At 54.3% G+C, this 27,486-nt stretch overlaps 2 protein-coding genes across 3 annotated transcripts in view; one reads left to right on the top strand and one right to left on the bottom strand.

Moving 5' to 3' along the window:
* The window catches only part of rnaseh2c (ribonuclease H2, subunit C), a 515,876-nt gene that overhangs the window by 428,404 nt on the left and 59,986 nt on the right, over window positions 1-27,486 (bottom strand). The gene's annotated exons all lie outside the window — the stretch shown is intronic.
* LOC140189052 (galectin-12-like) lies at window positions 1,552-22,225 on the top strand. Of its 2 annotated transcripts, XM_072245754.1 has the most exons (9): window positions 1,552-1,614; window positions 2,399-2,487; window positions 7,962-8,172; window positions 9,475-9,594; window positions 10,893-10,931; window positions 11,690-11,716; window positions 16,072-16,160; window positions 16,393-16,558; window positions 22,014-22,225. In XM_072245754.1, exons 1-9 carry the CDS (start codon window positions 1,567-1,569, stop codon window positions 22,179-22,181), a joined length of 957 nt encoding a protein of 318 aa, XP_072101855.1. In that variant the 5' UTR covers window positions 1,552-1,566; the 3' UTR covers window positions 22,182-22,225. The 2 variants fall into 2 exon arrangements, with proteins under 2 accessions (XP_072101855.1, XP_072101854.1); XM_072245753.1 differs by lacking the exon at window positions 1,552-1,614 and having other exon boundaries at window positions 2,302-2,487.

Genomic DNA, 27,486 nt, shown 5'->3' with positions numbered 1-27,486 from the left:
GTGTGTTGGCCTTCATCAACCGTGGGATTGAGTTCAAGAGCTGCGAAGTAATCTTATAAAAGACCCACTTGGAATACTGTGCTCAGTTCTGGTCACCTCGACCAGGGTTGAAATGGCTAACATGAGGGGGCACAGTTTTAAAGTGCTTGGAAGTAGGTACGAGGAGGATGTCAGGGGTAAGTTTTTCACACAGAGAGTGGTGGGTGTGTGGGATGCACTGCCAGCGACGGTGGTAGAGGCAGATCCAACAGGGTCTTTTAAGAGACTTGGATGGAACTGAAAGCAGTTACAAGGTAGGTTACATGGTCGGCACAACGTTGTGGGCCGAAAGGCCTGTAATGTGCTGTAGATTGAGCCACAGGAGACCGCAGATGCTGGAATCTTAGAGGGCACAGTAGGCCCTTCCGGCCCTTTGAGCCGGGCTGCCCAGCAATCCCCCGATTTAATCCTAGCCTAATCATGGGACAATTTACAATGCCCAATTAACCTACCAACCGGCATGTCTTTGGACTGTTTGAGCACCCGGACGGTCTCGGGAAGAATGTACAAGCTTCTTACAGGCGGCAGCAGGAACCTGGAGCAATGCACGGTCTGCTGGGGGAACTCAGCCATGACGGAACGGCAGAGCAGACTCGATGGGCTGGATGGCCTGATTCTGCTCGTGTGCCTGATGGACATTTCGGGTCAAACCCTGCGTCAGGAGGGTGGGTGGGGTGAAGGGGGAGGGAAGACTGGGGGGAGAGTAGAGTGGGGAAAAAGGAACGGTGGAGGAAGGAGGGAGGGCGGGGAGTGGACTGATGGAGGGAGGGGATATAAGAGGGAGAGTGGGGGAGATAGGGATGGTGGGAGGGAGTGTAGTGGAGATTGGGGGAAAGTAGAGAGTGGGGTAAGATGGGGAGGGTGGGGCATGAGGGTTGGAGGGAAAGTGAAAAGAGGTAGGGAGGTGGAAGGAGAGAGTAAAGGAGGGAGAAACGGTGAAAAGGAGGATGGAAGTAGAGAGGGTGGAAGGAGGGGTGAACGATGGAAGAGCGCGGAGGATGTTTGTGGCTCGGTCTCTCCGCGGATAACACCGTGTGTCTGTGGGGATGGTGGACACTTTCGGTCGGGGTTTTGTGGATTCCTCAAGGTTTTTGAGGAATTCCCAGGCTTCAAAGGCCAACTCTGATCCCAAAGGCCCCGGCCCGGCAAGGAGAGCCGCATTCCTGGCATTAGAACCGGGATTAAACCCAAAAGTCCCGACGGCTCTTTAAACACTAATACTTTAGCCCGGTGGACACAGCGGCGTTAACTCCACCAGTTCCACAGGGACCCCACACACGAGCACTTCACGCTGACAGAATGGGTTCGGTGTAGACTGGAGGTCAGCACGGGCACGACGGGCCGAAGGGTCTGTTGCTGGGGCCAATGGCTTCGCGGTGGGAGCCATGGCAACGGTCCGAACGGTGTGACCCGCCCGTGACGACGTCACTTCCGGCGGTGTTCAGGGGGCGGGATCAGAGACGAGGGGTGGGGTTAAAGGGTTTAAAGGGGCCGAGGATGTCTTTCTCCCTCCTTCCTCCCCTGGTAATGGCGGCCCCTCCCTGCACCCTACTGCAGCCGCCCGTGTTTTACCCGGTGAGGAGGGCTCTTTGAGACTGGGGGCGGGGGGAGGAAAAAAGTGAGGGAGAATAGGGTAGGGGTATTGGATGGAGAGTAGGAGGAGGGCAGATAGGGTAGGAGAGGGTGCAGGGAAGAGGAGGGGGAAGGTACGGGTGGGTGCAGGGAAGAAGAAGAGGAGAGGTTGGAGGAAGGAGGAGGTAAGATGGGGAGGGTGGAGGGTAGGGGAGCGTGGAGGGAAGGTAGGGGACAGGTGGAGGGTAGGGGAGCGTAGAGAGAAGGTAGGGGACAGGTGGAGGGAAGGTAGGGGTCAGGCAGAAAGCAGGTGAGGGGGAGGCTGAAGTGTAGAGAGGGAGGAGGGATAGTAGGGGACATGTGGAGGGTTGAGGGTAGGGGACAGGTGGAGAGAAAAGGTGGGGTAGTAGACGAGAGTGAGGTAGTGGAGGAGGGAAGGGGAAAATGTGGGTCAGATGGAGGGTGGAGAAGGGTATGTAGGGGAGGGGAGGGTGGATGAGGGAAAGTGGAGGAGGGAAGATAGGGATTATGGAGGGTAGAAAAGGAAGGAGTGAAGGTAGGGGACAGGTGGAGGGAAGGTAGGGGACTGGTGGAGGGTGGATGAGGGAGGAAGAAAGGTAGGGGAGAGTGGGGAACGTAGCGGTAATGAAAGGTGGAGGGTAGCTGAGGGGGGAGGGATGGTAGGGGAAGGTGGATAGTACGGGAGATGGAGGGTAAAGTGGTTTCCTGGGATCTTCCTCTGCACTGTCCACCACCTCCCCACCCTGATGCTGGCTGTGGTCCACAGGTTCTGCCTTACATCACCACCGTGTTCGGAGGCCTGAGCCGGGGTAGGATGGTCTGCATCGAGGGCACGGTGCCCAGAAGCTGCAAGAGGTACAGGACGTCACACAGCGATGGGTTGTGGGATTGAGATGGTTAAACCGTCAGGGCTGGACATGGCGGGGGTGAGAAGGGTTGTCGGGAAAGGTGGGAGGTGTAATTAGAAGCTGGTTTGTTATTTTTATGCTAAGATTGTGAAAACTTTTGCCTCAGACTTTAGAGCAGAATTAGGCCATTCAGCCCATCAGTTCTGCTACACGGCTCTCATTCTCCTGCCTTCTCCCCATAACCTTTGATGCCCTGGCGATATCAGTCTCCAGTTTCAATATACCCAAGGATTTGGCTTCCACAGCAATATAAATTCCACGGATTCTCCACCCTCTGGCTAAAGAAATTCCTCCTCATCTCTATACTAAAGGGACATCCCTCTACTCTGAGACTGTGTCCTCTGGTCCTAGACTCCCCCACTGTAGGAAACATCCTCTCCACATCCACTATCTCTAGGCCCTTCGATACTCAGTAGGTTTCAATGAGATCCCTCTTCATTCTTCTAAGCTCCAGCGAGTACAGGCCCAGAGCTGTCAAACTCTCCTCGTAGGTTAACCCTTTCACTCCCAGGATCATTCTCGTAAATCTCCAATGCCAGTACATCCTTCCTCAGGCAAAGGTCCCAGAACTGCTTACAGTGCTCCAGATACAGCCTTACCAATGCCGTTTTACAAAGCTTCTGCTCTGTTGACGATGCTCGTTCCAGTACAGAGCTGTCGAGAGAAGCCCAGGCTGTCCTTGTGTCATAAGCAAGTTCTGTTAAACGTGTTTGTGGTGGAAAACAGAGAGGATGAGGGGAGAAACACACATACACACACACAAACACACACACACACACACAAAATGCTGGCAGAACCCAGCAGGCCAGGCAGCATCTATGGGGGGAAAAAAGTACTGTCGACGTTTCGGGCTGAGATCCTTCAGCAGGACTGGAGGGGAAAAAGAAAAAGATGAGGGAAGGGAGAAACACAAGGTGGCAGGTGAAACCAGGCTGGGACGTGGGGGGAGGTGGGTGTTGAAGTAAGGAACCGGGAAGTTGATTGGTGAAAGAGATACGGGGCTGGACAAGGGGGAGTCTGGCAGAGGAGGACAGAAGGCCATGGAAGAAAGAAAAGGGGAGAGGAGCACCAGGTGGAGGCAATGGAGATGAGGTGAGAGAGGTGTGGGGGACATTACTAGAAGTTCAAGGAATCAATTCTCACGCCATCAGGTTGTGGGCTACCCAGGCGGAATATAAAGTGTTGTTAATCCAACCTGAGTGTGGCCTCATCGCGACAGTAGAGGAGGCCAAGAATCAGTAGAGGGGAGCCCATCCCCTTTCCCCCCCACCTCTCCTTATCTTCTTGCCTACCTTTCGCCTCCCTCTTCCCCCTTTTCTTTCTTCCATGGCCCTCTGTCCTCTCCTATCAGACTCTCCCTTCTCCAGTCCTTCACCGATCAACTTCCCACTCTTTACACCAGGGGTCCCCAACCTTTTTTGCTCCGCGGACTGGTTTAATATTGTCAATATTCTTGCAGACCGGCCGACCGGGTGGGGGGGGGGGGAGGTGCTCAAACTCACCTCAACCTGAAGGTTCCCTGATACAATGAGATGGACTCTTAACCTCGTAATCTACCTCGTTATCATCTTGTACCTTATGGTTTACCTGCACTCACTTCCTCTGTAACTTGCACTTTATTCTGCATTCTGTTATTAAAACATAGAAGAGTACAGCACAGGAACAGGCCATTCAGCCCACAGTGCTGTGCTGACCCGGCTAAAAATCATATCAAAAAACACCCAAACACTAATCCCTCCTCAACACAAAATACTCTGCAGATGCTGGGGTCAAAGCAACACTCACAACACGCTGGAGGAACTCAGCAGGTCGGGCAGCATCCGTGGAAACGATCAGTCGACGTTTCGGGCCGGAACCCTTCATCAGGACTGAAGAGGGAAGGGGCAGAGGCCCTATAAAGAAGGTGGGAGGGTGGAAGGAGAATGCTGGTAGGTTCCAGATGAAAAACCAGTAAGGGGAAAGATAAAGGGGCAGGGGAGAGGAAGCAGGGAGGTGATAGGCAGGAAAGGTGAAGAAAGAATAGGGGAAATCACAACGGGAAGTAGGAGGAGGCGGAACCAAGAGGGAGGTGATAGGCAGCCGGGGGAGGGGGCAGAGTGAAATAGGGATGGGGGAGGGAATTACTAGAAGTTGGAGAATCCCTCCTACCTATACCATCTTCCTCACAACCATGTGCCTATCCAAATATCTCTTAAAAGCCTCTAATGTATTTTCCTCTACCACCACACCAGGCACCCACCACTCTCTGAGTAAAAAAACTAACCCCTCACATCCTCTTTGAACCTACCCCCCTCACCTTCAATGCATGCTCCCTGGTGTTAGATATTGCAACCCTGGGAAACAGATACGCCCTGTCCACTCTCCCTATGCCTCTCATGGTCTTATAGACCTCGATCAGATCTCCCCTCGGCCTGAATCTCCCTCCATGCACTGGGTAATGATCTGATTCTGTGTGAACAGTGGGCAGGACAAGCTTTTCACTGTAACTCAGTACATGTAACAATAATCGAGTCAAGTCAAGTTTGTTCCCGTTTAACTCTATAGGCGTCAAATGGGACGACGTTTCTCTGGACCAGGGCGTAAAACACAGTAGGACACATAATACATGATAACTTTGGGAAAGTAAGAGTTAAATCTACAGATGACTCACACATAAATAACAAACTGAAGTGCACAAGTTAAATATTGTCAGGTACGGAACAGGTTAACCAGTGAATTAACTTTGAATGCGATGCGGTAGGGAGCTCAGAAGCCTAATGGCCTGAGGGAAGAAACTGTTTCCCATCCTGACTGTTCTTGTCTTTACGCATCGGAGTCTCCTGCCTGATGGTAGAAAGTCAAAGAGGATGCTGGATGGATGGGTGGGATCCCTGATAATACTCAGGTCCCTGCGTATGCAGTGGTCCTGATAAATGTCCCCGATGGACGGTAGGGAGACCCCTGTGATCCTCTCAGCCGTTCTCACAGTCCTTTGTAGGGACTTCCAGTCCGATGCTCGGCTGCTCCCAGACCAGATGGAGGTGCAGCTTGTCAGGACGTAATTAAGCGATTCCCATTCCGGCAAAGAAAGACCTATTATTGAAATTCAAGAGGGAATGGGCGAGTCATGCTTTAGAAACAGGCCCTTTGGCCCATTTCAGCTGTGCTAACCAACCTGGCAAAGTGATCAGATTGTTTGCATCTGTGTTTACTCAGGAGTTGGCTACAGAGTCGACAGAACGAAGGCGATTATCGATATTACAGAAGAGGGGTGCTTGCTGTCCTGAGGCAAGTTAGGATGGGAGGGCTATGGTCCGGGTGTTGGTCTGCTGCGGCTTGAACAGGGTCACCAGGGAGACACTGAAGTTAGTGGAGATGGAAGTGTTTTATTCAACAAAATGAGACACTCCTGGAGGTAGAGTCCTGCTCCCCCCAATATTACATGATGTTTTTATACGCTAAAGAAAATGGGTAACAGCTGGATAATCCTCCACTTACAATGCATCTACAATGCTTCCATTGGATTACATATAGTTTCACACACCACCTTCCTCACACCCACACTCCAGACACACAAAATGAACGTTGATCAGGCATTTTCTGCTTTTCAATGATCTGTTTTCCATGGTTACAGGAAACCAGACTGCTTTTTAAATTTAATCTACCCTCCACGTAGGTAATCATTTATCAAAACTCTCTAGACTCTGGGCAGGTCCCGGCAGATTGGGAGACAGCAAATATCACTCCATTTTTTAAAAAAGGATGTAGGCGAAAGACGGGCAACTATAGGCCAGTTAGCTTAACATCTGTAGTCAGGAAAATGCTTGAAGCTGTCATTAAGGAAGACATAGCAAAACATTTAGAAAGGAGTGGTTCCATCAGACAGACGCAGCATGGATTCAGAAAGGGCAGGTCCTGTTTGACAAAACTACTGGATTTCTTTGAGGACATAATGAGTGCAGTGGACCGAGGGGAACAGGTGGATGTCGTATACTTGGATTTCCAGAAGGTGTTCGATAAGGTGCCGCACAAGAGACTTATAAATAAGATATGGACGCATGGAGTGGGAGGAAGTGTATTGGCATGGATAGTGGATTGGTTAACTGATAGAAGGCAGAGAGTTAATATAAATGGGTGTTTCTCCGGTTGGCAGTCAGTGGTGAGTGGGGTGCCGCAGGGGTCGGTGCTGGGCCCGCAGCTGTTTGCCATTTACATTTATGATTTGGAAGAGGGGACTGAGTGTAGCGTAGCCAAATTTGCTGATGACACTAAACTGAGTGGAAAAGCAAATTGTACAGAGGATGTGGAGAGTCTGCGGAGGGATATTGATAGGTTAAGTGAGTGGGCCAAGGTCTGGCAGATGGAATACAATGTTGGTAAATGCCAGATCATCCACTTTAGAAGGAATAATAGAAGAGCAGATTATTATTTAAATGGTGGAAGATTGCAACGTGATATTGTGCAGAGGGACTTGGGAGTGCTTGTGCATGAATCGCGGAAAGTTGGCTTGCAGGTACAATGAGTTATTTAAGAAGGCAAACAGAATGTTGGCCTTCATTGTGAGAGGGATTGAATTCAAGAGCAGGGAGGTCATGCTGCAACTATACAGGGTACTGGTGAGGCCACACCTGGAGTACTGTGTGCAGTTCTGGTCTCCGTACTTCAGGATGGGTATACTGGCTTTGGAGGCAGTGCAGAGGAGGTTCACCAGGTTGATTCCAGAGATGAAGGGGTTAACCTATGAGGAGAGATTGAGTTGCCTGGGACTATACTCTCTGGAGTTCAGAAGAATGAGAGGGGATCTTATAGAAACATACAAAATTTTGAAAGGGATAGATAAGATAGAAGTAGGAAAGTTATTTCCATTGGTAGGTGAGACTAGAACTAGGGGACATTGCCTCAAGATTCGGGAGAAGGTTTAGGATGGAGATGAGGAGAAACTGTTTTTCCCAGAGAGTGGTGAATCTGTGGAATTCTCTGCCCAGGGAAGCAGTGGAGGCTTCTTCACTAAATATATTTAAGAAATGGTTAGGTTTTTACATAGTAAGGGAATTAAGGGTTATGCGGAAAAAGCAGGTAGATGGAGCTGAGTTTACAGACAGATCAGCCATGATCTTATTGAATGACGGGGCAGGCTCGATGGGCCAGATGGCCGACTCCTGCTCCGATTCCTTCTGTTCATGTATGAAGACTGATTTGCTGAAGTTAGTATTTCCTCGATGTCCTAACAGGTTCAGTATGCACTCGATGCACTGAATGGCCTGCCCCTGTGCTGTAGTGCTCGATGGTGGGGTGAGCAGGGGGGCCAAATGCGGGGAAGGTCTTCTCAGTTGAGGTAGAGTGTAGGGGAGGGTCGAGTGAGCTGTTCTCCCCTTCTCCTCCAGCCCTGTTGTAACCCTGCCTGATCTTCTCTCTCCCCCGCCCCACAACTCCCACCCCCAGGTTCCGCGTGGACTTCCAGTGTGGCAGCAGCGTGCGGCCTCACGCCGACGTGCCCTTCCGCTTCACCGCCATCTTCGGGGCTTCATCCAGTGCCCTGTGCGCGGCCCTGTGGGACGGCCGGTGGGGCCCACGGCTGCAGGGCGGGCCCCTCGCCCTCCAGGACGGCCGCCTCTTCCACTTCGTCTTCCACTTCAAGGAGGAGAGCGTTCTGGTAGAAAGGATTGGGGCCCCCCACTCCCCCCCCCCCCGGTCCCCGTCAACACGCACCCGCGCTTTCGAGACCAAAAAAAAAAACGGCGTCCATGTCCTGGGGTCTGCATACAGAGTCACGTGACCTTCCCCACCGCAAAGAAAAACATTAGCCTTATTTGTCACGTACATTGAAACAGAGAGACATGCACCCTTTGTGTCACCGACCAACACAGTGTGAGGATGGGCTGGGAGGCACCAACACAGCACGCCCCCACCTCACTAACCCTGACCCGAACGTCTTCAGACTGTGGGAGGAAACCCACGCGGTCACGACGAGAACATACAAACTCCTTACAGGCAGTGATGGGAATTGAACCCGGGTCACTAGCACTCTAAAACCGGGAAGCCCTTCGAGGACAATTTCGAGAGGTCTGGCCTCAGGGACGTGGCATCCATCATTAAGGGTCCCCACCACCCGAGACATGCCCTCTTCCCATTGCTACTGCCAGGGACGAGGTACCAAAGCCTCAGGGCCCACGCTCAATGATTCATGAACAGCTTCTTCCCCTCCACCATCAGATTTCAGAACAGTCCATCAACTCTATCCCATTATTCTCTTTTGAACTATTCATTTCTGTTGTAACTTAAGGTAATCGTATGTCCTTCAGAACAGTACAGGCCCTTCAGCCCACAATGTTGTGCTAGCCACCTAACCCCACTCCAAGATCAATCTAACACTTCCCTCCCACGTAACCCCCCATTTTTCCACCACCTGTGAGCCTATTTGAGAGTCTCTTAAATGTCCCGAATGTGTCTGCCTCTCCCACCACTCTGCCTGAGCGTTCCTCACACCCACCTCTGTGTACAAAGAAAAAAAATTACCTCTGACATCCTCCCTCTATTTCCTCTGATCATCTTAAAATTATTCTGCCTTGTAGTGGCAATTTCCGCCCTGGCAAAAGTCTCTGGCTGTCCACTCGACCTGTGCCTCTTATCATCTTGTACACCTCTGGCAAGTCACCTCTCATCCTCCTTCGCTCCAGAGAGAAAAGCATCGGTTTATGCAACCTCTCCTCATGAGACATGCTCTCCAATCCAGGCAGCATCCTGGTAAATCTCCTCTGCACCCTCTCTAAAGCTTCCACATCCTTCCTGTAGTGAGGCATCAGAGGCCACCCTTTCAACTCCAGCGACAGGCCTCGCGACGCACATCAGTGATGAGAGGCCTGGTTTGGGTCAGTGCGCCACCCCGCGTTGCCGGTGCAGGGACACTGCAGCTTACCCTGCGTCTCCTCCCTCCCCTCCTTCCTTCCCCTTCCAGGTGGTCGCCAACGGTAGCCGGCTGCTGGAGTTCAGGTACAGGAAACCGCGGCAGATCGTGGACACCCTGAAGGTCACGGGTCACGTCTCGGTCAGGGTCATCGGATTCATTAACGAGGATGTGAGTGCCTGTCGGCGGTGTGGGAGGTGGGGGGAGAGTTTGAGAGTCCGCGCTCCCCTGTGGCCGGGGAGCAGGCTAACAGGCCCTTCGGCCCCCTGCACCCGTGCTGACCAATCGCACCGGTCCTTCACCAATCCCCGATGAGGAAGTGGTTTCCAACATACATTTAATGCCAGAGAAATGTATACAATATACATCCTGAAATGCTTTTTCTTCACAACCATCCACGAGAACAGAGGAGTGCCCCCAAAGATTGAATGACAGTTAAATGTTGGAACCACAAAGCCCCCCCCAGCTTCCCTCCCTCCCGCGCGTAAGCGGCAGCAAGCATCGATCCCCCCTCCCCCCCCACCACCGACAAAAAAAAAACCATCAGCACCCACCACCGAGCACTCAAGCGTGCAGCAAAAGCAACAGCAAAGACACAGACTTGCAGTACTCCAAACACTTTGCCTTTCACCCGGTATTCGACATACCACAGGCTCTCTCCCTCTCTCCCTAATAAGGGAGAAAGAGGTGTCTCTGTTTCACAGCAAGAGGGGAGATATAACAAACAACTCGCTGGTTTATGATGTTAGAAGTCCGCTGCGTCGCTTTTTCCGAGCTCTGTGCCCTAAGATCTCAGGTCTCTATGTACACAGCCAGAGATCAAAAATTCCTCCCCATTCTTCATGGATGTGGCTCGACCTTGTCACAGAATAAACTAACTGGTCCCAGGACACAGACACAGACACCTCAAGCAGACTTTATTTTACTGGTGCACAAGGAGAACTGCGTGGCCCCTGTCACCCGCACTGTTCTGAAGCCAGGACAGAAAACTGCTATTTTTATACAGAGTTGGCTTATCAATTGACCAACCGGCCAAACATAAATTGTGTACGTTTGAGTTCCTTACTTGCAGGAGCAATCACCACTCACAACAGAGGTGCTGAAGTCAATTGAGACTACAAGCTGACAAGTGATGATGTTCTGAAGTTCGTAAAACAAGCTTTTGGTTGTATTTAGTTGCCTCAGGAGCGCCTTTTTTAACTCGTAGGGTGGTCAGTGTATGAAATGAGCTGCTAGAGAAAGGCACATGAACAATTTTTAAAAGGTACTTGGATAGATACGTCGATAGGAAAGGTTCGAGGGATACAGGGCCAGAAGTAGGCAAATGGGAGCTCAGGTGGGAACCTTGGTCAACATGGACCAGTTGGGCTGAATGGCCTGTGTATGTCCTGTATGACCCCAGGTGAGGAGGTCGTTCAGCCCTGTCCACAATGCCGACCTTTAACAGATTCTCTCTGCTCTTTCGACAGCCGTACCACCCTCTGCATATCAGATATCCGTTGCAAGCGGTGAGTCTGTCCGGAATCCGAGAGGACAACGATCTGTGGGTGGGGGGGGGGGGGGGCGGAGTGTAAATCCCGACCCAGAATTCACCTTTACTTTGATAGCACCCCACACTCCCAGAGTCAGAGTCAGTCAGAGTGAAGCTCCCTCTACACTGTCCCATCACACGCTCCCAGAGTCAGACACAGAGTGAAGCTCCCTCTACACCGTCCCATCACACACTCCTGGGGTCAGACACAGAGTGAAGCTCCCTCCACACCGTCCCATCACACACTCCCGGGGTCAGACACAGAGTGAAGCTCCCTCCACACCGTCCCATCACACACTCCCGGGGTCAGACACAGAGTGAACCTCCCACCACACTGTCCCATCACACACTCCCGGGGTCAGGCACAGAGTGAATCTCCCTCTACACCGTCCCATCACACACTCCTGGGGTCAGACACAGAATGAAGCTCCCTCCACAACATCCCATCACACACTCCCGGGGTCAGACACAGAGTGAAGCTCCCTCTACACCGTCCCATCACACACTCCCGGGGTCAGACATAATGAAGCTCCCTCTGCACTGTCCCATCACACACTCCCGGGGTCAGACACAGAGTGAAGCTCCCTCTACACCGTCCCATCACACACTCCCAGGGTCAGACACAGAGTGAAGCTCCCTCCGCACCATCCCATCACACACTCCCGGGACTCAGGTAGATTCTGTGTTTTTGTGCTTCCCTGTGTAACATTAATTCTGTTCTGTTTCCTGTTTTAGCCATTTTCACTGAAGGATCCAACTCTGGTGAGTAGAGTTCAGCCCCTGGACACTAAGTGTGAAGTGGTTTCAGCTCAGGATCTGGCATCAGGACAGAGTGTGGAGGGAAGATGGTGTATATTCATGATTGGGAGGGGTGAGGGAGACGTTGGCTGATGAAGGAGCAGTTCAGCTTTACCAGTGACTTGTTAGACTGCACAGGGAGTGTTTGCATGGTTCCCAATCTCCATATCCCACACTGAGAGTCACTGTCCAGTTCCCAGTCTCCGTATCCCACACTGAGAGTCACTGTCCACGGTTCCCAGTCTCTGTATCCCACACTGAGTCACTGTCCAGTTCCCAGTCTCTGTATGCCACACTGAGAGTCACTGTCCACGGTTCCCAGTCTCCGTATCCCACACTGAGAGACACTGTCCACGGTTCCCAGTCTCCGTATCCCACACTGAGAGACACTGTCCATGGTTCCCAGTCTCCGTATCCCACACTGAGAGTCACTGTCCACGGTTCCCAGTCTCCGTATCCTACACTGAGTCACTGTCCAGTTCCCAGTCTCCGTATGCCACACTGAGAGTCACTGCCCAGTTCCCAGTGTCCATATCCCACACTGAGAGTCACTGTCCACGGTTCCCGGTCTCCGTATCTCACACTGAGAGTCACTGTCCAGTTCCCAGTCTCCGTATCCCACACTGAGAGTCACTGTCCACGGTTCCCGGTCTCCGTATCCCACACTGGGCTGAAGCCACTATCCTTTATTGGATTTTCCATTCAAGGGCATTGGTGTTTCCGTACCAGCCTGCGATGCACACAGTCAATATTCTCTCCACCACAGATCTGTGGAAGTTTGTCACGGTTGTTGATGAAGTTGGAGGGAGGCCCGTCTCCTCCTGAATCCTCTGTGTTCGCTCCTTCCAGTTTAACCGCATTTTTCCTATAACAGGGTCACCAAAACTGTGCACAGTGCGACCTTCCCAGTGACCAAAACTGTACACAGTGCGACCTTCCCAGTGACCAAAACTGTACACAGTGCGACTTTCCCAGTGACCAAAACTGTACACAGTGCGACCTTCCCAAAGACCAAAACTGTACACAGTGCGACCTTACCAGTGACCAAAACTGTACACAGTGCGACCTTCCCAGTGACCAAAACTGTACACAGTGCGACCTTCCCAGTGACCAAAACTGTACACAGTGCGACCTTCCCAGTGACCAAAACTGTGCACAGTGCGACCTTCCCAAAGACCAAAGCTGTACACAGTGCGACCTTCCCAGTGACCAAAACTGTACACAGTGCGACCTTCCCAGTGACCAAAACTGTACACAGTGCGACCTTCCCAGTGACCAAAACTGTACACAGTGCGACCTTCCCAAAGACCAAAACTGTACACAGTGCGACCTTCCCAGTGACCAAAACTGTGCACAGTGCGACCTTCCCAAAGACCAAAACTGTGCACAGTGCGACCTTCCCAAAGACCAAAACTGTACACAGTGCGACCTTCCCAGTGACCAAAACTGTACACAGTGCGACCTTCCCAGTGACCAAAACTGTACACAGTGCGACCTTCCCAAAGACCAAAACTGTACACAGTGCGACCTTCCCAGTGACCAAAACTGTGCACAGTGCGACCTTCCCAGTGACCAAAACTGTGCACAGTGCGACCTTCCCAAAGACCAAAACTGTACACAGTGCGACCTTCCCAGTGACCAAAACTGTACACAGTGCGACCTTCCCAGTGACCAAAACTGTACACAGTGCGACCTTCCCAGTGACCAAAACTGTACACAGTGCGACCTTCCCAGTGACCAAAACTGTACACAGTGCGACCTTCCCAAAGACCAAAACTGTACACAGTGCGACCTTCCCAGTGACCAAAACTGTGCACAGTGCGACCTTCCCAAAGACCAAAACTGTACACAGTGTGACCTTCCCAGTGACCAAAACTGTGCACAGTGCGACCTTCCCAGTGACCAAAACTGTACACAGTGCGACCTTCCCAGTGACCAAAACTGTACACAGTGCGACCTTCCCAAAGACCAAAACTGTACACAGTGCGACCTTCCCAGTGACCAAAACTGTACACAGTGCGACCTTACCAGTGACCAAAACTGTACACAGTGCGACCTTCCCAGTGACCAAAACTGTACACAGTGCGACCTTACCAGTGACCAAAACTGTACACAGTGCGACCTTCCCAGTGACCAAAACTGTACACAGTGCGACCTCCCCAAAGACCAAAACTGTACACAGTGCGACCTTCCCAGTGACCAAAACTGTACACAGTGCGACCTTACCAGTGACCAAAACTGTACACAGTGCGACCTTACCAGTGACCAAAACTGTACATAGTGCGACCTTACCAGTGATTTGTGCAACCGCAACATAGTGCCCCCGTTCCTTTAGCCGGAGAGTGGGGGAACCTGTGGAATTTGTTACCACAGGTCACTGAGAGGCCAAGTATTCCAGTCTATTTAAGGCAGAGATTGATAGATTGATTGGCCGGGGGGTGAAGGGATACGGGGAGAAGACAGGAGATTGGGACTGGGAGGGAAATTGGATCAGCCATGATGAAATGGTGGAGCAGATTTGATGGGCCAAATTTTGCTCCTATTTGTTAACGTCTTAACCCTAGCCTAATCACAGGACAATTTACAATTAATCTACTAACCCGTACATCTTTAGACAGTGAGAGGAAAGCCACATTCTGACAGGAAGGACATACATAAAAACTCCTTGCGGACAGTGCTGGACTTTAACCCTGAACTCTGGAACGCACTGAGCTGTTATAGCGTTGTGTAAGGTCTCAGCCCGAAACGCCAGCTGTTTATTCCCCTCCACAGATGCTGCCTGACCTGCTGAGGTTGTGTGCCAGAGCCTGTGTCACCGCCAATGTTTTCCCTGTCCATTCTTTAATGTTGTCCGTCCACCTTTTCCTCTGTCTACCTCGCCTTCTTTTTCCCCTCCACTCTTCCTTGTAGAACAGTCTTTGCAAGGCCATTGGATCTCGTTACATGGCCGTACCATCTCAGCTTTCTTTTCTTCGCCGTTGTGAGAAGGCCTATCGAGCAGGTGCTGGATGGTCTTGCGGACCTGCTCGTTTGTGATGTGGTCCAAGTATGAGATGCCCAAGATGTTGCGACAGCATCTCATTTCCAATGCCTGTAGCTCTGCTGTGAGGGTGCATGGCTCACGTGCGGACAGGAAGACGGAGAATACCAATGCAGGCAGGAGTCTGATCATGTACTCATGGTGATGTTGCTGTCCCTCCATATTGTCTTGAGTTTGGACAGTGCAGTCATTGTCTGTGCGGTTCTTGCCAGGACTTCTGGTCTTGATCCTTCATTACGGATGATTGCCGCCAGGTATTTAAACTGCTGCACTGTCTCAAGTTTCTGACCGTGGACTGAGATGTCTGTTGTGATGGCACCATTGGGATTTGCCATGAGCTTGGTTGTCTTGGCACTTGTATAACAGAATACAGGGAAGAGAAAAGTGCTGCAGCTACAGAGAAAGTGCAGCGCGGGTAGTAAATGAAGGACCAGATTGTGAGCCAAACCCCCTCCCCCCTCCCAACTCCCACCCCCACCATCTCAACTGCATTTTACAGGAGCATCACTGACAAGTTGCAACTCCACCTGGTCGAGCATCGGACCAGAAGCCCCTACAAAAGACTGTGAGAACGGCCGAGAGGATCATAGGGGTCTCCCTACCATCCATCGGGGACGTTTATCAGGAGCGCTGCGTACACAGGGCCCTTGGTATTATCAAGGATCCCACCCATCCATCCAGCATCCTCCTTGACTTTCTACCATCAGGCAGGAGACTCCGATGCACAAAGACAGGAACGGTCAGGATGAGAAACAGCTTCTTCCCTCAGGACAGTAGCCTTTTAAACTCCCTGCCGCATCACGTTCAAAGTGTCCCAGTTAATCTGTACCCTACAATATCTAATTCATGCACTTTAGTTTAGTTATGCGTAATTCATTTGCAGACTTAATTCCTACTTTCCTAAGTTACCATGTGTTGTGTGAACTACTGTGCTCTGCACCCTGGTCTGGAGAAACGTTGTCTCGTTTGACGATGTACATGTATATAGTTAAATGACTTTACACCACATGCTGTTACAAAACAACTAATTTCATGTGTACTGCTGTGCTTTACACCCTGGTTCGGAGAAACGTTGTCTCGTTATATAGTTCAGTGACAATGAACTTGAGATCAAGAAATATTCTGTTAGAATGTGACAGGAGTGGGACGTGAACTTGCTTGCTGTGTCTATTGTTCAACAGAAGGGCGGGGTGGGGAGGGGGAGGGAGAATGTGGGAGGGTGAATCCCTTGCCCTCCGGGGACTCTGCACTGACTGTCGCCTCCACCCTCTGTGGCCAGGATGTCCCACTGCGGAGCCGGATCGAGAGTGGACTGCTGCCGGGACATGTGATCACCCTCCGGGCTCAGCTTCACCCGGACGCCCAGGAGTGAGTGACGGCTGAAGGCGCGGTGGCACCTCCTGCGCTCCCTCGGTACCCCTCCCTCACTGCTATCACCCCCTTCCCCCCCCCGTTGCCCATTCCCCATGACCCCACCCACAGCTCAGCGCCACCTCTCTGCGTCTCCCCCCAGAGGGTGAACCCTGACGCCACGTCCCACCCGGTCGACGGCGCCCCCTCGGGTACAGATCGACTCCACCTCTCTCCCCTCCCGTTCCAGGTTCGAGCTCGCGCTGGTGGAGGACGACCCCGGCGACATCGCCCTCAGGGTGAGGGTCGACCTCCAGCGGGGGGTAATGGTGCGGGGCTCCCGGTCAGGGCCCGTCTGGAGTTTCGAGGAGCAGGAGCGGCCCCCTCCCTCCCTCCACCCAGGGCGCTACTTTGAGGTAACGGTCGACGCACACGAAAGGCTGGGAGGCTGGGGGCAGATGTATGGAAATGAACAAACAGTCGACGTTTCGAGCTCAGTACTGGGAAGAAAGTGTATGGGGGGGGGGGGGGTAGGGCGGTGTAGAACAGAAGCCGGAATAAGAAGGTGGGGGGGGGGGGGGGGTGGAGGAATGAAGTGAGAAGCTGGGAGGCAATGGGTGGAAGAGGCAAGCAGCTACAGAAGGAATCTGATAGACCATACGACCGTAAGATTTAGGAGCAGAAGTAGGCCATTTGGCCCGTCGCGTCTGCTCCGCCGATAGGAGAGGGAAGTGGACCGTGGGAGAAAGAGGAGAAGGACAAAGAGGCAGGTGAGATGGGGACCAGAATGGGGAAATGGGGATCTGAGAAAGAGGAAGACAAGTTACCCCACGTTCAAGAAATCTGGGTTCACGCCATCAGGTTGGAGGCTCCCCAGACGGAATGTGAGGTGTCGCTCCTCCAACCCGAGTTTGACCTCAGCGTGGCTGTGGAGGAGGCCGGGGACAGGCATGTCGGAATGGGAACGGGAAGTCAAATCGAAATGGGCGGGCCGAGGGGAAATGGCACCTTTTCAGGAGGCGGATGGAGCGGAGGTGCTCGACGAATCAGTCCGCCGATCTGCTTTGGGTCTCTCCCATCGTCTTCAAGGTGATGGGTGACCCCCCCCCCCCGCAGCAGGGGGGGGTCGGCCCCCAATCTGGGCACTGGCCTAATCCTGCTCCCCACACCCCTCTCAGCCCATTACCACTCTAACCACCCCCCACCCCCTGAACACCTCAATGCACGGCTCATTGATCGAGGCACGACCGCGTAGCCGCGTGGACGTCAGCGAGTTAGACCGGCGGGAAGAATTTAACAAAAAGACAGCTTTATAGAGCGGGCAACAGAGTGGAGGGAGTCAGAGCAGGAGGGCTCTGAATCAACGGGGCTTCGGCGATAACGGGTCGAGGCGAGGTAGGCTTTCTGGTGAAGGATAGGAATCTGTGAGGCCGGTGTTCTGTACTGGGTGTCAGACTCCCAGCCTCCCCCGACAACCACGTCTGCCCCAGGTGCGTCGAGCTGCACCTCCTTAGGAACAGAGTTAGGGAACTAGAGATGCAGCTCGATGACCTTCGTCTGGTCAGGGAGACTGAGGAGGTGATAGAGAGGAGCTATAGGCAGGTAGTCACACCGGGGCCTGGGGAAACAGATAAGTGGGTAACAGTCAGGAGAGGGAAGGGGAAGAGTCAGATACTAGGGAGTACCCCTGTGGCTGCCCCCCCTTAACAATAAGTACTCCTGTTTGGGTACTGTTGGGGGAGATGGCCTACCTGGGGGAAGCAACAGTGGCTGTGCCTCTGGCACAGATTCCGGCTCTATGGCTCAGAAGGGTAGGGAAAGGAAGAGGAAACAGCAGTGAGAGGGGACTCTATAGTTAGGGGGTCAGACAGGCGATTCTGTGGACGCAGGAAAGAAACACGGATGGTAGTTTGCCTCCCAGGTGCCAGAATCCAGGATGTTTCTGATCGCGTCCACGATATCCTGAAGTGGGAAGGTGAACAGCCAGAGGTCATGGTACATATTGGTACCAGCGACATAGGTAGGAAAAGGGAGGAGGTCCTGAAAACAGACTACAGGGAGTTAGGAAGGAAGTTGAGCAGCAGGACCTCAAAGGTAGTAATCTCGGGATTACTGCCTGTGCCATGTGACAGTGACTGTAGGAATAGAATGAGGTGGAGGATAAATGTGTGGCTGAGGGATTAGAGCAGGGGACAGGAATTCAGATTTCTGGGTCATTGGGACCTCTTTTGGGGCAGGTGTGACCTGTACAAAAAGGACGAGTTGCACTTGAATCCCAGGGGGACCAATATCCTGCCGGGGAGGTTTGCTAAGGCTACTGGGGAGAGTTTAAACGAGAATTGCTGCAGGGTGGGCACCGAACTGAAGAAACTGGGGAAGAGGGGGTTGGCTCACAAATAGAGAAAGCTTGGAGACAGTGTGAGAGTGAGGATAGGCAGGTGATAGAGAAGGGACGCGCTCAGACCGACAGTTTGAGATGTGTCTATTTTAATACAAGGAGTATTATGAACAAAGCGGATGAGCTTAGAGCGTGGATCAGCACTTGGAGTTATGATGTTGTGGCCATTACAGAGACTTGAATGGCTCAGGGACAGGAATGGTTACTTCGAGTGCCAGGCTTTAGATATTTCAGAAAGGACAGGGAGGAAGGCAAAAGAGGTGGGGGCGTGGCTGTTGATCAGAGATAGTGTCACGGCTGCAGAAAAGGAGGAAATCATGGAGGGATTGTCTACTGAGTCTCTGTGAGTGGAGTTAGGAACAGGAAGGGGTCAATAACTCTACTGGGTGTTTTTTATAGACCACCTAATAGTAACAGGGACATTGAGGAGCAGATAGGGAGAGAGATTCTGGAAAAGGGTAATAATAACAGGGTTATCGTGGTGGGATATCTTAATGTCCTCAATATCGATTGGCATGTCCCTAGAGTGAGGGGTTTAGATGGGGTGGAGTTTGTTAGGTGTGTTCAGGAAGGTTTCCTGACACAATATGTAGATAAGCCTACAAGAGGAGAGTCTGTACTTGATCTGGGATTGGGAAATGAACCTGGTCAGGTGTCAGGTCTCTCAGTGGGAGAGCATTTTGGAGATAGTGATCACAATTCTATCTCCTTTACCATAGCATTGGAGAGGGATAGGAACAGACAAGTTAGGAAAGCATTTAATTGGAGTAAGGGGAAATCTGAGGCTATCAGGCAGAAACTTGGAAGCATAAATTGGGAACAGATATTCTCAGGGAAATGTACGGAAGAAATGTGGCAAATGTTCAGGGGATATTTGCGTTGAGTTCTGCATTGGTACATTCCAATGAGATGGAAAGGATGGTAGAGTACAGGAACCATGGTGTACAAAGGTTGAAAATCTAGTCAAGAAGAAAAGAAAAGCTTATGAAAGGTTAAAAAAGACTAGGTCATGATAGAGATCTAGAAGATTATATGGCTAGCAGGAAGGAGTTTAAAAATGAAAATAGGAGAGGCAGAATGGGCCATGAGAAGGCCTTGGTGGACAGGATTAAGGAAAACTCCAAGGCATTCTACAAGTATGAGAAGAGAAAGAGGATAAGACATGAAAGAATAGGACCAATCAAGTGTGACAGTGGGAAAGTGTGTATGGAACCGGAGGAGATAGCAGAGGTACTTAATGATACTTTGCTTCAGTATTCACCACAGAAAAGGATCTGGGCGATTGTAGGGATGACTTACAGTGGACTGAAAAGCTTGAGCATGTAGATATTAAGGAAGAGGATGTGTGGGAGCTTTTGGAAAGCATCAAGTTGGATAAGTCACCGGGACTGGACGGGATGTACCCCAGGCTACTGTGGGAGGTGAGGGAGGAGATTGCTGAGCCTCTGGTGATGATCTTTGCATCATCAATGAGGAGGGGAGAGGTTCTGGAGGATTGGAGGGTTGCAGATGATGTTCCCTTATTTAAGAAAGGGAGTAGAGGTAGCCCAGGAAATTATAGACCAGTGAGTCTTACTTCAGTGTTGGTAAGTTGATAGAAAAGATCCTGAGAGGCAGGATTTATGAACATTTGGAGAGGCATAATATGATTAGGAATAGTCAGCATGGCTTTGTCAAGGGCAGGTCATGCCTTATGAGCCTGATTGAATTTTTTGAGGATGTGACAAAACAGATTGATGAAGGTAGAGCCGTAGATGTAGTGTATATGGATTTCAGCAAGGCATTTGATAAGGTACCCCATGCAAGACTTATTGAGAAAGTAAGGAGGCATGGGATCCAAGGGGTCATTGCTTTGTGGATCCAGAACTGGCTTGCCCACAGAAGGCAAAGAGTGGTTGCAGACGGGTCATATTCTGCATGGATGTCGGTGACCAGTGGTGTGCCTCAGGGATCTGTTCTGGGACCCCTACTGTTTGTGACTTTGTTGATGACACAAAGGTTGGGGGTGTTGTGGATAGTGTGGAGGGCTGTCAGAGGTTACAGCAGGACATTGATAGGATGCAAAACTGGGCTGAGAAGTGGCAGATGGAGTTCAACCCAGATAAGTGTGAAGTGGTTCATTTTGGTAGGTTAAATATGATGGCAGAATATAGTATTAATGGTAAGACTCTTGGCAGTGTGAAGGATCAGAGGGATCTTGAGGTCTGAGTCCATAGGACACTCAAAGCTGCTGTGCAGGTTGACTCTGTGGTTAAGAAGGCGTACGGTGTATTGGCCTTCATCAATCATGGGATTGAGTTTAAGAACCGAGAGGTAATGTTGCAGCTATATAGGACCCTGGTGAGACCCCACTTGGAGTACTGTGCTCAGTTCTGGTCACTATAAGAAGGATGTGGAAACTATAGAAAAGATGCAGAGGAGATTTACAAGGATGTTGCCTGGATTGGGGAGCATGCCTTATGAGAATAGGTTGAGTGAACTTGGTCTTTTCTCCTTGGAGCGACGGAGGATGAGAGGTGACCTGATAGAGGTGTATAAGATGATGAGAGGCATTGATCACGTGGATAGTCAGAGGCTTTTCCCCAGGGCTGAAATGGCTAGCATGAGAGGGCACATTTTTAACGTGCTTGGAAGTAGGTCAGGGGTAAGATTTTTATGCGGAGAGTGGTGAGTGTGTGGAATGGGCTGCCGGCGATGGTGGTGGAGGTGGATACGATAGGGTCTTTTAAGAGACTCCTGGATAGGTACATGGAGCTTAGAAAAATTGAGGGCTATGGGTAAGCCTAGGTAGTTCTAAGGTAAGGACACGTTCGGCATAGCTTTGTGGGCCGAAGGGCCTGTATTGTTCCCTAGGTTTTCTATGTTTAGACCAAGAGGTACAGGAACATCAGGTCAACCCATTGGCTAATGAAGCCTACAGCGATAAACATCACAGAATCACCACCCCCCTGGTGAAATAAATTCCTCCTCATCTCTGACGCCCCTTATTTCTGAGGCAGTGCCCTCTGGTCCTAGACTTGCCCCATTCTGGGAAACATCCTCTCAACGTCCACTCTGTCTGGGCCTTTCAATATTTGAGATGTTTCAGTGAGGTCCCCCCGCCCCATCTCAGTGAGTATGGGTCCAGAGCCACCGAACACTCCTCATACGTTAACCCTCTCCTCCCCGGGACCCGCCTCTGGACCCTCTCCAATGCCAGCCAACCTTTTCTGAGATGAGGGGCCCAAAACTGGTTGATTGGTAAGGACGTGGCATGCGGTTGAGATGGATAATAAATCAGCCGGCCGTGATGGAAAGGCGGAGCAGACTCGATGGGCCAAATGGCCTGATTAGGTCTTGTGGTCTTGAACTGAACGCTGTGAGGTGGGGATGGGACCCCGGTGTCCGTGTGCGGCCCTCCCCCGGTGTTTCGGAACCTCCCCGCCCCTCCCGGTCTGACCACTCTTCCCCCCCACCTCTGCTCCCTCCCGCAGATGCTGGTCCTGTGCGGCAGCGGCCGGTTCCGCTTGGCGGTGAACGGCGCCCGAGTGGCGGAGCACATTCCGCCGGCGCTGCGACTGGCCCGTGTGCGTTGGCTGCTGGTCGCCGGGAACCTGGGGTTGTACTGGCTGGATTCGCGCTCGCCCAGGGACGTTGTCTGATCTCCGGGACTGTCTGTGAAGGGATAAATAAAACCCGCTACCCCCGCCGCACGCTGCTGTGTCCCGTGGGAGTGACCTTAACCCGCCTCCGTGACGCCACGCCGGCCACTGGTCCCAGTGGCGAGACCGCACCAGCACGGCCTCTCCATTCCAGCTTCCCCCACGGGCAACAAATGCTATTCGTCCTCCCATCACAGAGCCGGATCGCGCCCTCTCCCACGCTCATCCGGCTCTCTCTGCCCCAACAAACCCCTCTCCCCTCAATCTCCCCCTCTCCCGTCCATCTCCCCTTCACACACACCCCTCTCCCCTCCACCCACACCCCCTCTCCCTCCATCTCCCCCTCTCCTCAATCTCCCGTCCACCTCCCCTTCACCCACACCCCATCTCCCCCTTTCCCCTCCACCCACACCCCCTCTCCCCCTCTCCCGTCCATCTCCCCTTCACCCACACCCCTCCCCCCTCCACCCACACCCCCTCTCCCCTTCACCCAAACCCCTCCCCCCTCCACCCACACCCCCTCTCCCCTCCACCCTCCACCCACACCCCCTCTCCCCTCCATCTCCCCCTCTCCCCTCCATCTCCCCCTCTCCCCTCCATCTCCCCCTCTCCTCAATCTCCCGTCCATCTCCCCTTCACCCACACCCCCTCTCCCCTCCATCTCCCCCTTTCCCTCCACCCACACCCCCTCTCCCGTCCATCTCCCCTTCACCCACACCCCACTCCCCTCCACCCACACCTCCTCTCCCGTCCATCTCCCCTTCACCCACACCCCTCCCCCCTCCACCCACACCCCCTCTCCTCAATCTCCCGTCCATCTCCCCTTCACCCACACCCCCTCTCTCTCTCCCGTCCATCTCCCTTCACCCACACCCCTCCCCCCCTCCACCTCCACCCCCTCTCCTCTCCAACCACAACCCCTCTCCTCAATCTCCCCTCCACCCACACCCCCTCTCCTCAATCTCCCCTCCATCACCCCCCTCATCAATCTCCCCTCCATCTCCCCCTTCCTCAATCTCCCCTCCATCTCCCCCTCTCCTCAATCTCCCCTCCACCCACACCCCCTCTCCTCAATCTCCCCTCCATCTCCCCCTCTCCTCAATCTCCCCTCTCCTCAATCTCTCCTCCACCCACACCCTCTCTCTTCAATCTCCCCTCCATCTCCCCCTCTCCTCAATCCCCCCTCCACCCACACCCCCTCTCTCAATCTCCCCCTCCACCCACACCCCCACTCCTCAATCCCCCTCCACCCACACCCCCACTCCTCAATCTTCCCTCCACCCCCACCCCCTCTCCCCAATCTCCCCTCCCACCCCCACCCCCTCTCCCTCCACCACCCACACCCCCTCTCCTCAATCTCCCCTCCATCTCCCCCTTCCTCAACCTCCCCTCCACCCACACCCCTCTCCTCAATCTCCCCTCCATCTCCCCCTCTCCTCAATCTCCCCTCCACTCACACCCCCTCTCCTCAACCTGCCCTCCACCCACACCCCCTCTCCTAATCTCCCCTCCACCCCCACCCCCTCTCCTCAATCTCCCTTCCAACCCCACCCCCTCTCCCCTCCACCCACACCCCCTCTCCTCAACCTCCCCTCCACCCACACCCTCTCTCCTCAATCTCCCCTCCACCCCCACCCCCTTTCCCTAATCTCCCCTCCACCCCCACTCCCTCTCCTCAATCTCCCTTCCACCCCTATCCCCTCTCCCCAAACTCCCCTCCACCCACATCCCCTCTCCTCAATCTCCCTTCCATCTCCCCCTCTCCTCAATCTCCCCTCCATCTCCCTTCCACACACACCCCCTCTCCCGTCCATCTCCCCTTCACACACATCCCTCTCCCCTCCACCCACACCCCCTCTCCTCTCCATCTCCCCCTCTCCTCAATCTCCCGTCCATCTCCCCTTCACCCACACCCCCTCTCCATCTCCCCCTCTCCTCAATCTCCCGTCTATCTCCCCTTCACCCACACCTCCTCTCCCCTCCATCTCCCCCTCTCCCCTCCACCCACACCCCCTCTCCCGTCCATCTCCCCTTCACCCACACCCACTCCCCTCCACCCACACCCCCTCTCCCCCTCTCCCGTCCATTTCCCCTTCACCCACACCCCTCCCCCTCCACCCACACCCCCTCTCCTCTCCATCCACAACCCCTCTCCTCAATCTCCCCTCCACCCACACCCCCACTCCCCAATCTCCCCTCCACCCACACCCCTCTCCTCAATCTCCCCTCCACCCACACCCCCTCTCCTCAATCTCCCCTCCATATCCCCCTCTCCTCAATCTCCCGTCCACCCACACCCCCACTCCTCAATCTCTCCTCCATCTCCCCCCTCCTCAATCTCCCCTCCATTCTCCCCTCTCCTCAATCTCCCCTCCACCCACACCCCCACTCCTCAATCTCCCCTCCACCCACACCCCCACTCCTCAATCTCCCCACCATCTCCCCCTCTCCACAATCTCCCCTCCACCCACACCCTCTCTCAATCTCCCCTCCACCCACACCCCCTCTTCTCAATCTCCCCTCCACCCCCACCCCCTCTCCCCTCCACCCACACCCCCTCTGCTCAATCTCCCCTCCACCCACACCCTCTCTCCTCAATCTCCCCTCCACCCCCACCCCCTCTCCCCTCCACCCACACCCCCCTCCCCAATCTCCCCTCCACCCCACCCCCTCTCCCAATCTCCCCTCCACCCCCACCCCTCTCCTCAATCTCCCTCCATCTCCCCCTCTCCTCAATCTCCCCTCCATTCACAACCCCTCTCCTCAATCTCCCCTCCACCCACATCCCCACTCACCAATCTCCCCTCCACCCACACCCCCTCTCCTCAATCTCCCCTCCACCCCCACCCCCTCTCCCCTCCACCCACACCCCCTCTGCTCAATCTCCCCTCCACCCACACCCTCTCTCCTCAATCTCCCCTCCACCCCCACCCCCTCTGCCCTCCACCCACACCCCCTCTCCCAATCTCCCCTCCACCCCACCCCCTCTCCCCAATCTCCCCTCCACCCCCACCCCTCTCCTCAATCTCCCCTCCACCCACACCCCCTCTCCTCAATCTCCCCTCCATCTCCCCCTCTCCTCAATCTCCCTCCATTCACAACCCCTCTCCTCAATCTCCCTCCACCCACATCCCCACTCACCAATCTTCCCTCCACCCCACCCCCTCTCCTCTCCATCCACAACCCCTCTCCTCAATCTCCCCTCCACCCACACCCCCACTCCCCAATCTCCCCTCCACCCACACCCCCTCTCCTCAATCTCCCCTCCATCTCCCCCTCTCCTCAATCTCCCCTCCACCCACACCCCCTCTCCTCAATCTCCCCTCCAACCACACCCCCACTCCTCAATCTTCCCTCCACCCCCACCCCCTCTCCCCAATCTCCCCTCCACCCCCACCCCCTCTCCTCAATCTCCCTTCCACCCCTACCCCCTCTCCTCAATGTCCCCTCCATCTCCCCCTCTCCTCAATCTCCCCTCCATCTCCCTTCCACACACACCCCCCCCCCTTCTCCCCGTCCCATCTCCCCTTCACCCACACCCCTCCCCCCTCCACCCACACCCCCTCTCCCCCTCTCCCGTCCATCTCCCCTTCACACACACCCTCTCCCCTCCACCCACACCCCCTCTCCCCTCCACCCACACCCCCTCTCCCCCTCCATCTCCCCTCTCCTCAATCTCCCGCCATCTCCCCTTCACCCACACCCCACTCCCCTTCACCCACACCCCCACTCCCCTCCATCTCCCCCTTTCCCCCTCCACCCACACCCCCTCTCCCGTCATCTCCCCTTCACCCACACCCACTCCCCTCCACCCACACCCCCTCTCCCGTCCATCTCCCTTCACCCACACCCTCCCCCCTCCCACCCACACCCCCTCTCCTCAACTCCCTCCATCTCCCCTTCACCCACACACCCCCCTCTCTCTCCCGTCCATCTCCCCTTCACCCACACCCCTCCCCCTCCACCCCCACCCCCTCTCCTCTCCAACCACAACCCCTCTCCTCAATCTCCCCTCCACCCACCACCCCCTCCTCAATCTCCCACCCATCTCCCCCCTCATCATCACCCCTCCATCTCCCCTTTCCTCAATCTCCCCTCCATCTCCCCCTCTCCTCAATCTCCCCTCCACCCACACCCCCTCTCCTCAATCTCCCCTCCATCTCCCCCTCTCCTCAATCTCTCCTCCACCCACACCCCCTCTCCTCAATCTCCCCTCCACCCCCACCCCCTCTCCTCAATCTCCCCTCCACCCCCACCCCCTCTCCTCAATCTCCCCTCCACCCACACCCCCTCTCCACTCCACCCACACCCCCTCTCCTCAATCTCCCCTCCACCCCCACCCCCTCTCCTCAATCTCCCCTCCGCCCACACCCCCTCTCCTCAATCTCCCCTCCACCCACAACCCCCTCTCCTCTCCATCTCCCCCTCTCCTCAATCTCCCGTCCATCTCCCCTTCACCCACACCCCCTGTCCCCTCCATCTCCCCCTCTCCCCTCCACCCACACCCCCTCTCCCCCTCTCCCGTCCATCTCCCCTTCACCCACACCCCCTGTCCCCTCCATCTCCCCCTCTCCCCTCCACCCACACCCCCTCTCCCCCTCTCCCGTCAATCTCCCCTTTACCCACACCCCTCCCCCCTCAATCTCCCCCTCTCCCCTCCATCTCCCTTCCACCCACACCCCCTCTCCCGTCCATCTCCCCTCCACCCACACCCCCTCTCCCCTCCATCTCCCCCTCTCCTCAATCTCCCCTCCACCCCCACCCCCCTCTCCTCAATCTCCCCTCCGCCCACACCCCCTCTCCTCAATCTCCCGTCCATCTCCCCTTCACCCACACCCCCTGTCCCCTCCATCTCCCCCTCTCCCCTCCACCCACACCCCCTCTCCCCCTCTCCCGTCCATCTCCCCTTCACCCACACCCCTCCCCCCTCAATCTCCCCCTCTCCCCTCCATCTCCCTTCCACCCACACCCCCTCTCCCCTCCACCCACACCCCCTCTCCCCTCCATCTCCCCCTCTCCTCAATCTCCCGTCCATCTCCCCTTCACCCACACCCCCTCTCCCCTCCACCCACACCCCCTCTCCCGTCCATCTCCCCCTCTCCTCAATCTCCCGTCCATCTCCCCTTCACCCACACCCCACTCCCCTCCACCCACACCCCCTCTCCCCCTCTCCCGTCCATCTCCCCTTCACCCACACCCCTCCCCCCTCAATCTCCCCCTCTCCCCTCCATCTCCCTTCCACCCACACCCCCTCTCCCGTCCATCTCCCCTTCACACACACCCTTCCCCTCCACCCACACCCCCT

The sequence above is a fragment of the Mobula birostris genome, chromosome 28, assembly GCF_030028105.1.
Source record: "Mobula birostris isolate sMobBir1 chromosome 28, sMobBir1.hap1, whole genome shotgun sequence".
In the NCBI taxonomy this organism is placed as follows: Eukaryota; Metazoa; Chordata; class Chondrichthyes; order Myliobatiformes; family Myliobatidae; genus Mobula; species Mobula birostris.
This window is presented reverse-complemented; position numbering and strand designations above follow the sequence as displayed.

Coding starts and splice junctions, on each gene's coding strand:
- LOC140189052 (XM_072245753.1), top strand. CDS start 2,318: ATGGAGGGTAAAGTGGTTTCCTGGGATCTTCCTCTGCACTGTCCACCA. Junction 2,488..7,961: donor GTGCCCAGAAGCTGCAAGAG/GTACAGGACGTC, acceptor TCCCACCCCCAG/GTTCCGCGTGGACTTCCAGT. Junction 8,173..9,474: donor TCAAGGAGGAGAGCGTTCTG/GTAGAAAGGATT, acceptor TTCCCCTTCCAG/GTGGTCGCCAACGGTAGCCG.